The sequence below is a fragment of the Melitaea cinxia genome, chromosome 10 (assembly GCF_905220565.1).
Source record: "Melitaea cinxia chromosome 10, ilMelCinx1.1, whole genome shotgun sequence".
Taxonomy (NCBI): Eukaryota; Metazoa; Arthropoda; class Insecta; order Lepidoptera; family Nymphalidae; genus Melitaea; species Melitaea cinxia.
This window is the reverse complement of record NC_059403.1, coordinates 5,141,346-5,152,165: the sequence shown is the minus strand read 5'-3', so window position 1 is coordinate 5,152,165 and position 10,820 is coordinate 5,141,346. Positions and strand designations below refer to the sequence as shown.

General features: G+C 36.4%; 1 protein-coding gene across 1 annotated transcript; it reads left to right on the top strand.

Moving 5' to 3' along the window:
- The first annotated feature begins 61 nt into the window (after positions 1–61).
- LOC123656820 lies at positions 62–9,122 on the top strand. The gene is made up of 9 exons (XM_045592441.1): positions 62–197; positions 479–577; positions 801–915; positions 1,051–1,716; positions 2,559–2,738; positions 5,809–5,949; positions 6,186–6,580; positions 7,174–7,387; positions 8,622–9,122. Exons 1-9 carry the CDS (start codon positions 121–123, stop codon positions 8,721–8,723), a joined length of 1,989 nt encoding a protein of 662 aa, XP_045448397.1. The 5' UTR covers positions 62–120; the 3' UTR covers positions 8,724–9,122.
- Positions 9,123–10,820: the final 1,698 nt, after the last annotated feature.

Below are 10,820 nucleotides of genomic sequence, written 5' to 3'. Positions count from 1 at the left end.
CTACACAGATAATGGCTTAAAAAACATGTCAAATTCATTTTCAGGGTAGTATTTTTTAATCTGTATTTTAAAAACTCGCTTATTATATATAATATATTTATACTTTATAAGTTTGTAAAAATGGCGGACGAAGACGAAATCGACATACTTGGAGATTTTTCTTTTAATTCCTGTTTGGCACAAAATAGTCAAGGCATGTAAGTATCTTATGTTGAATCATATTCCTATTGTCCATAACAAAATAATATAATCATGTCACATACATAATACATTTTTTTTACCCCAATTGTTATTATATTTTGACAATAGTGACCAAAACAAACAAATAAGAAAATATACATTTAAAACATTTCAATATGATTAGTTTATTCCTAGAATTGTTAAAAGTGTGACACATACGGTATCATATAATAAAGCATTGTTTGTAAACAAGTCTTACTATTTTTCTTATGTTATTATTTCGTTTTCAACTTCGTAGCCCATCTTGTTCAGACAGAGAAGATACAGTTCATCCTCAGTGGCTACTCGATTCACCGGCAACCAATTGGTATGATACACAGAATATAGATAAGAATAGGTGAGCTTTAGTAATGTAGATAGAGTAAACCAAGCATTAAAGGCGAGTGAAATTGAGTTTTAAAGCAAGTATCTGCGTCTTATTTGCTCATTACATTTATTAACGTAATGTATAAATTACTACAAAAATTCCATCTCATAAACTTCACGTAACACTAATATTAATATAGATTTTTACTTCATATTAATATGTTCGTATTCTATGAGTTTAATCTCCATTTCAGGACAAAGCATGGGCCATTCAGGAAACTTTCAGGAAATAATACAACAATTAAGCACGACACAGAGCAACATACTATATGGAGTCAAGAGGAAAAAGATTTATTGAAAAATGAAATGGTATATATGTTTCCTCACTAGTAGTTATAACTTTTTTATGCATACAAGTTTTGATATAAACAACAAATTGTTTTGTGTTGTCAGAGATATTATACATTGATAAAACTTCATTTTTATTGAAGGTAATTGTTTCAGATAAAGTACGGCAGAAATGTACATAAAATATCACAAGTATTAAAAACAAAGAGTGAAGCAGAAATACAGGCGTTAATCGAAGCTGAACATGGAATCCTCCTCGAAACACCTTCAATGGAACTTGAAAAGCATGGAGATGAAGATATACTAGTAGTCCAAGAAGAAATTGTTACAGATGATCTCGTGAACATGAATGATGTTTTAAGTATGGTCACTACTGGAGCTCCAACTATACCTGTATCAAAAAAACGAATTAAAAAGAAAATTACCAATATGAGTACTAAAAATAGGCCCATAAAAACTAAAGTCCATATTCACCCCAGTATAATAGATTCAACAGAATTGTATTATGAAGACGATTTAATGATTGGTTCTACTGAATCTGTAGGACTAGAAGCCAATGTAAACGAGGTACCATCAAAGAGCACCTTTAAACAACAAAAAGAAAAAGTAAAAACTATGAAAAAGATTGGAAATCATAGGAGAAAAGTATCAAGGAATCATGATAAAGGTAGAACAAGAAATAAAAGCAAAGATAATTTGAAATCGCCTCAGAGGAGACAAAAAAAGGACTCTAGCATGTCTAATGATATTGTAAAGAGTCCACAAATGCAAATAGTTCTTGGCTCCGGACTAGCTTTGCCTGTTTCAGAAGGAGAACAAATAGTATGTTTACAATTACTAAACTATATTGTTATCTAGTAATATTCCAAAACCTATTTGCATCATCAGTCATTAAATGTAAACAAGAATAATTCTAACTGGATTAATAACATTAGTTTCAAACATACATTTGACCACCACATTAAACCATGAAGAATTTATATTTCCCTTGGAATATTCCATCTGGCATATATACACTAGCTAAATTGCATGATTTAATAAATGAATAGTTAATAATTTACGCTTCAGCCGGTAATATCCCACTACTAGGCCTTAGGCACATAGACCTCTTTCCACATGTAGGAGAAGGATCAGTAATCCACCACTCTGCTCCAATGTGAGTTGGCGGATATATTCCCTACTATGAGTAACGATTGCTCTCAGGTGTATATGATAACAACCGGAACTGATGGCTCAATGTGCTTTCCGAGACACGGTGGGGAGACCCACAAGGACTGCACAATCACCCAGACCACGGCAAACACCTGTATGGCCAATACAAATGTTTGTCATGTGCGGGGATCGAACCCGCAACCGCCAGCGCAACAGTTACAATCCACGGCTGTAATCGTTGCGCCAACTCGGCGTCGCTAATAATTTATATATTTTGTAATGTCTAGTTTGATCTGAAAACTTTGAACTGTTTTACTACAATGGTCTTAGAGTGATATTGCACAGCCTGTTTTTTATGGATAATTTAGTTTTATAATGGTGAAATCATTATTTAATATCTTATCAATTACTGATAAATAAAAACTTTTTCCATTCCCTGCTACTATAATTAAGTCCAAGCAAAAAGTAGGCGTATTAAAATTGTTATACTTAAATTTTTTTCACATTTATAGATAAAAATAGAAAAGAAGAATTCAGACTGTGAGAGTGATATAGAAATAGATATCGATAGTGACACGGAGGGCTCGCCGACTAAAGTAGAGAAGAAAGAGAAGGAGCATGATGAAGCTCCTGTCGCAGTTCCACTGAGAAAGTTTGAGCCTATGCCGAAAAGGAACCGTAAGATTAATCTGGTAATTGTGTTACCTACCAAACTTACCTTGTGTTGCCTACTTAGTAGCTAAATCCAAACTCATTTGTAATAGCGTTTTTAAGCATAATAGTTATAATAATAATTTTAATGATATGATATTCAAAAATGTTTAGAATTCCTAATGTGGGTAACACAAAAATAAAAATCTTAGATATAATTATAACTTGTTATTGTATATCAGGAATAATTAATATTAGAAAAAAAGTTAAGAAGCTACTGAAATTTTGGTTTAAAAAAAATCGTTTCGATTTCGGCTAAAATTATGCCGAAACTTTCGGGTCTGCAGAAGTTCTGTATTAACTTTCGGTTAACGTAGCCGCTCGCTATTATGTTCATATTAAGAATGCAAAACAATTAAACAAATGATATCTAACAGTTTTTTATAGGTATGTGCACATAAATGCCTAAATTACACTAGATTTCAGTTTACACTGTTTTGTTTTGTCATTGACCACATGAGTTTCGGTTTCGGTCAAAGTTGAGACCAAGGCCGAAATTGCGGTTCTGTTTCGGCTTCGAGAACAAAAACTGTTTCGTTCGGACAAAACAAAAATAACAGTTAATACAAAACTAAATGCGACCTTATTGTTAAAAAGCGATCGGGTCAAGGCAAACTTAGAAAAGAAAATATGGTTTATAGGTAGATTGTACAGTTTTATTTTCTACACCAACAAAGAATGATGTAGAGATGTGATGATAAAATATATATATAATGATTAAAGATGAATCAATGGAATAAAATTGTATTTTATATTATATAGGGTGTTCGAACCCTAACTGCGTTCCTTCTAATGGGGGTTCAGTGTCAGGTCTGAGGTGTTATAGATCACTTTCCGAGCGAAAAAAACCTAGTGCTTTTTTAAATTACAAGTACTTAGTCTTAATATAAGAACTACTCTGGCAAAGTAATTCTGCATAACCATACAATACTATTTTTTTTAGGGCCTGTTTCACCATCTGTGGATAACGCCATTTGATGGATGACGATACAATAGATTTTGACAGAGGCAGATAGAATAGGCCAGTAGGAGCTGTTTCTCGTCAATTAATAGACCACAACTTTAAGATTTATATATGTGAATAGAAATATCTCATAAATTAGTAGAATTCGATGGTGATACTGTCATCTGTCAAATAGCGTTATCCACAACTTGTGAAACAGGCCTTTAGGCCTAAAAACGTCGATAAAGCGAAATATTTATACGAATCGCCGCATACAACTAAATCACCTCATATGGAAACGAATACTTTTTTTTTCGTAGAATGACTTATTGTAAATTGTAGCCGTGCTTACGCGCTCGCCAAAGGTATCATGTGGAACGAGTCTATCAAAGTAGGTAGTCTCGTTTTTTTAGTCTTATGTGATCTCAGTCAGTCAGTTCAGCCTATTTGCAGTCCACTGCTGGACATAGGCCTCCCCAAGTTCGCGCCAGACATCCCGGTTTTCCGCAATCCTCATACAGCTTACACCGGCAATCTTTCGTATATCGTCGGTCCAACGGCCCGGAGGACGGTGTTTTATGTGATCTCAGTAGTTTGCTTGCACTTATTTAATTGCGTACTTATTTAACGCAATTTGCTTGTACTTATTTTAAACATTTACTAATATAATCACGCCTCTTTCCCGTAGGGGTAGGCAGAGACCTTGCACTTGCTACGATCCTTACATACTTCTTTCGCTTCGTGCACTTTCGTTATTCCCTTCATACATGCTCTTCGGTTTACGGTACCCTTTAAACATTTACTAATATAATAATAAAAGTTTAATGTTCTTTTTACTACGAAAGAAATTCTCTCACGACAAATTGAAGAAATAAACAAAGGACAATGCTCATGAAGTATGAGAATAAAACCCAGACCCGGCGCAAAAGAAATGTAACTCAAAATATAGGTAAAAATAAGTAATTAAATATTACATAGGGGGCATCATCGAAATCAGTGGCTATATGTGTGAAATTGCTATTCGAATTTTAACATCTGCGCCACATTGCTACTCGAGATTTTAGAGGTAACATAATGTATTAGTAAATCGCCGACATAATAACATAATTTATTATATAAAATAATGTATTAGTTGTCGCCGACAGCAATTAGGTAGTCGTTTTTAGTACAATCGGTTTAAAATAACAGGAAAGAACGCACAGATCGCAACGAATACTGTCGATGGACTGCGCGGGCGACGCGGCACTCGCGCACGAAGTGAGAAACCTATAACTGGCTCCGACAACGTGTGAATGAGACAGAGAAGTCGCGCTTTTGACCGACGACCGATGGTTACTTGGTTACTTGTTTGTTTTTTCAGATAGCACTTTAATTAAACTATAAGTCCCAGCTGCTCATGTTACCCCTGTAAAAATTCAAATGGCAATTTCATACATATAGCCATTGATTTCGATGATGCCTCCTATGCAGTATTTCATTACTTATTATTACCTATAATTTGAGTTACTTTTCTTTTGCGCCGGGCCTGGGTTTTATTTGAGCATTGTCTTTTTCATAAGTTTATTGCTACTATATCATAAGTAAAGTTATATACTCTTGGTATTAGTCAAATGTTTGTGTACCGGGCTGTTTTGATAAGTACAATGTAACCTCATTTGTTTGTGACAGAAAAAGTTCTGGCCGTCCACGTAGTGTTTGTACGAAAAGGGCGATCAAAGCAGTCATCATCATCACATCAGCCTATCGCAGTTACTGCTGGACATAGGCCTCCAAAAGTTCACGCCAAAAATGGAACTAATGTGTTTTGCCCATAGTCACAACGTTGGGCAGGTGGGTTGGTGACCGTAGGGCTGGCTTTGTCGCACCAAAGACGCTGCTGTCTGTAGTTGGATGGTTACCCCACCATCGGTCGGCTTTTTAAGTTCCAAGGTGGTAGTGAAACTGTGTTATGTTTTCGTCGCCTCTTACGACACCCACGAGAAGGAAGGGGGTGGCTATATTCTATACTGCTGTAACCACACAGCTTAGTAAAGTCATATATTATATTCATAGTTATAAATTGTTTAAGTGTGGATCTTCAATGTAATTCAATCGATACAAACTTTCAGGGCGGTGGAGGCGGGTACACAATAATGCACACAGAGTCGGGGGACTTGTATGAGATCGGTCAAGAGCCGCGCAAGGAACGTCCGCAGAAGAAACCAGTAATCGATCTCTTTCCATGTCGCTTCTACAGTGCAGATAAACCGGTAAGTCATTTTAGTAAACGTATCATAATTATATTAACATATATCATTATAATTCGTAACGCATAATGTCTTAATGTCAAAAGTGCCTTTGAAGGTCACTTGAATAAAATCTTTAATAAAAGAACTCATCGGTACAAGTCGGGCGTTTCACGTGATTTGGTAAATATGAAGTGAGTTCAAAAATGAAGTAAAACCGCCCCAAACGTATGAATGTATCGAGCGCGGTCGTATCGCAGGCGCCTTGCGAGGTGTCGCTGCACGTGTCGGCGCTGTGCCTCATGGACGCGCACGCGCACGCGTCCACCGGCGAGGTGATGGGGCTGGTGGGCGGGCGCTGGGCGGCGCCGCGCCTGCGCCTGCGCCTGTACCGGCGCGCGCGCGCCGCGCGGCAGTCGCGCACGCACTGCGACATGGAGCCGGCGTCGCAGGCGGCGGCCGCGGCGTGGCTGCGAGCGCGCGCCGCGCCGCCCGCCGCGTGGCACCACTCGCACCCGCGCTTCCCCGCCGCGCCGTCCGCCACCGACCTGCGCACGCAGCGCGCGCTGCAGGCGCAGCTGGCCTGGCCGCTGCCCTTCCTGGCGCTCGTCACCTCGCAGCACTGGCCGCGCGGCCGCTCCGCCTCCACGCTGCGGTACCGCGCTCTTCCTTACTTCTCTTCGCTATTGTACTGATTCATTGACTCGTTCGATAGGCTTAAAACCGAACCGAAACTAAATTACATGAAAATAGAACGACACGATATACTGAAAGTATTAATGTGTACAAAATTACTATTTGTATTATTATAAAATACCAGTGTTCGCCTAGCGGCCGAAATTCGACTATAATTAAATTATGAGTTGAACATTCGTGACTATGCGTAGAAAAATAATCTGGGGTTGAATTCAACCTCGCAGTAAACAAGTCATTAAGATCGTATCAAAAATTATACTTCTATAATAATAAACAAAAGAGTATGTATGTGTAGCATGTGTATGTGTCAAGCTAGTGTCTGTTATGTTTTTTATTGATTTAATGTATTTATTAAGCATAATTAAAAAATAATATTAGCATTCTTCACTCCTTCTCTATATAAACTATAATTGTACGAAATTTCGTACACCTTCGTCCGCGCAATTTTCGTAAAAAGGAGACAAGGAGTACAAAATTTTTGCTTCACGTATTAATAAATAGATACTCGTTGCCATAAATAGATTTTTACGAAGTAAAAAATTTCGCCCTCAGATGTTTCCGAGTAGAAGACTACGACGAGGCCACGGACATGCCGATCGGTTACCAATTCAGTGTTAAGATTATTCCTGACTTCACGCGCGAGTCGATACCGGAGTTTCTGGAAGAGTTGCGCGACTTGTGGTGCAACTTCGTCGACCGAGACCATCTCAGCGTCAACTTGCCGGTGGACGTTTGCCCGCAGGCGGGCATGACGTATTTGGAGAAGGTGATAACGATTAATTTGATGACAAAACGTCGCACATAGCGACACTAAAGTATTAGTACTAAGGTCAATGAGTCATCTTTTTAATCTATACAAATAAATAAAATTAGAGTGTCTGTTTGTAATATTAAAATAACCGCTTTATACTAAATGCATATGGATGTATACACGGTATATACAGGGTGGCCCGTTTACAGTGGTCCAAAAAATTTTTTCAGCTTGAGAGCATTATTTTGTTGTTTTATTAATTCTCCAAACTTTTTATTAAGATTTAAACTAAAAACTAAATAACAACAAAAAACTCAATAAATTGACATTACAATAAAGTTAAGTTATCTTGGCTGGCAGGTTAACATTTTATTTCATTCATTTTATAGCCATGTGAATACTGATTTGTAACTATTGTTATCCCAATGAATTATTATCTAATTAATAATTGACCGTTTCAAATGATTAAAATTATGGTAAATTTCGTAATTTCTCGATTTTCATGTGTTAATGTACATGATGTTGTTTTTGAAGATGTTACAATCGAAGGACAACTATAATTTTTTGTGTAAAGAATAACACTATGTTAAGGTACTTTTTAGCAGTACCAGCAAAACCTTGGCGGTACATTTTTTTTTCACAGGATTTTTTCGAAAGTCAATGTTTTGCCGAAAAGTTAAAAAAAACTACAGAAAAAGTGAAATAAAAAAATGCAGTCTAATTATTTACACTACATGAGCCTACAGCGCGATAGGTAGGTTATTACGCTATACCTATACCAAATTTCATTCAATTCGGTCCAGTAGTTTTCATAACAGAGTGGTTTTGTGTCAAAAATATTGAAACTTCGGATTATTTTTTAAAAAAATCATAATTTCTAAACCATAAGTTTTCGCCTAACTAAAGTTTGTTTTAAATGATCACTCATGATGCTCTCAAGCTGAAAAAAATTTTTGGACCACTGTAAACGGGCCACCCTGTATAACAAAATAACATTTTTTGCAATTTTCTCTGTCTGTCTGTTTGCTCCGGCTAATCTCTGAAACGGCCGGACCGATTTTGACGGGACTTTCACTGGCAGATAGCTGATGTAATAAGGAGTAACGTAGGCTACTTTTATTTTAGATTTTTTTATTTTTATTTTGTAGCTAAGAACCGTTGTAAACTGGAAACTATATAAATTTAACTTTTATGTAGTATGTGTACGCTTTTATGAAACCTTTAAACCTATCTAAATGTTTTTTTCCAGTGCATATCGAGCATGCGCCATCACATGCATTCTGCTGGTTATGAAGACAACGATCCCCTCATAGAACAATTAATACAAGGAGTTCGGGATATATTTAGATAGGAAGAAGTTAATGTCCAGTGAGTAGAAAGCGTGCAGGTTCTGAGATTGTAATTGCTGCGTTTGTGTACAAATTGTTGCAGTATTTTAATACAATTTAGTTACATTGAATACAAACATGTTAGACTTTTACTTAGAGTGGCGAGCAGCATTGTTCTAACATTTTTTAAATATGATTTATTTGGATTCTACTAATTAATTTATTTTTATTATTTCTATAATATGTAAAAAAAAGTCTTAGTTTCATAATGAGATGTACCTGTCTTTACGTTCTTTGCAATTAAAAAGTAACATGTAATGGTAACTAATGTAGGATTATTATTTATTTTTGTTAAAGGTATAAGAACTTTTGTATATAATTGTAAAAATGGTTGTATACTCGAATATATTGCATTAAGTAAATGTGTGTTGTTTTAATTACGATACGATACGATTCGGCCTGTAACATCCCATTGCTGGGCATATGCCTCTTTTCCCCATTTAAGAGAAGGATCGAAGCTTAATCCACCACGCTGCTCCAATGCGGGTTGACCGGTTTATTCCCTACTATGAGTAACTATTGTTATCAGGCGTATATAATAAGAACCGAGACCGACAGCTTCTCCGAGAAACTGTGAGGAGACCCACAAGGACTGAAAATAAATATTTGTATCAACACAAATATCCCCAGCGAGCGAATCGAAACAGAACCGCCAGTATTTAGGGCACGGATTAGGACACTGTACACCCACAATTACACCTGAGAGGTCGTCAAGTATGATTGCATAATAATATAACAGAAAAGAAAATATATGTAAATCCATTATACGCATATAAATAGCATTAACCACAAATGGTGGGTTTTGTTATTTTATAATTGAAAATGATATAGCGCGACTTACTACTAAAGTAAGGTATGGCATGGTGGCAGGTATATGGCAGGGTGGCATATTCCGTCTATGGGGCGTAACCGTCTACTTGAAACTATGCTCGTTACAGTCGAGTTGCCGCGTTTGTAGAAGTGTAGGTGAAACAACATTTATTTTTTTTGTTAGTCGCTATAGAAATGGATAAAAACGTCTTTAAAGTTCAGTTGCTTTTTTAAAGTGTAATGTGAGTGTCTCACGCTGCTGTATTTTCGAAGGTAGGTTTAAAATTATGTAACTTACAGTGTCGAATGTATTCTATATATGCCAAAGAGCAACACGGAGGGGAGTAGCCATGTACAGGCGTTCCCCTCTGTCAAGGTATAAGGCCAAATGGCCATATGCAAACAATAAAACTAGTTGCAGCCGCACTGACCACTAGACTAAATCTAGTTGCGCGATTGAATCAACGTCCTTCAAAAAATGCCAAATTGTTCTGTTTTTTACTGCAAAAAAAGATCTGCCACGTCAAATTTACTAAAACATGGCGTTACCTTTCATACGTAAGTATTTTTTAATCACATTATTACTTGTATACTTCTTTTAAACCTTTTTTAAACTTAAAAATTACAAATATTATCGTTCGTGTTGACTCGATTTGTTTACAAACACAGGCCGCTCGCCCGCATACAATATGCGGATCGGTCGAGCGACTGATCGGAGTCTATTTCCGAGAAGTCACAGTCGCCGAGCGATAGTGTTGTTACCGGTTTGTTTGTAGATGGTTATCGATAAAAACGGCAAAGGCAAAAGAGGAGACAGACACTTTTGAGATTTTGATTTATTTAAAATATTATATTGCTAGCTTTTTTTAATAAACATAGTTATATAATAAAATTGCATTAAATTAAATATAATACACGTATTATGAGTATTAATACATTTAACTAGAATTACTTAATGTGAACTTCCACCATAATGTTTTATATAAAAATTTGGCAGGTTTTCTAAAAATCCCAATTTAAGGGATACATGGAAAAAAAATTGTAATAACAGATTAACCTGGACGCCCACAAAAAATAGTGTAATTTGTTCGGATCATATCAATACCACTAACTTTCAAGTGTTGGCGAACAATAGAAGGATTAGTCCAGGGCACCAAACCAACATTAACGCCTCACTGTTTTTATCTCGTAAGTTTATTTATTTTTTTGTCTCATGTACAAGGTAATCAAGATATGGTTCACCTTAGTCA

Bases quoted from the DNA above. Each gene is read 5' to 3' on its own strand.
- LOC123656820 (XM_045592441.1), top strand. From the start codon at position 121: ATGGCGGACGAAGACGAAATCGACATACTTGGAGATTTTTCTTTTAAT. The intron at 198-478 runs GTAAGTATCTTA...TCAACTTCGTAG, and splicing joins GCACAAAATAGTCAAGGCAT to CCCATCTTGTTCAGACAGAG. The intron at 578-800 runs GTGAGCTTTAGT...TCTCCATTTCAG, and splicing joins CAGAATATAGATAAGAATAG to GACAAAGCATGGGCCATTCA.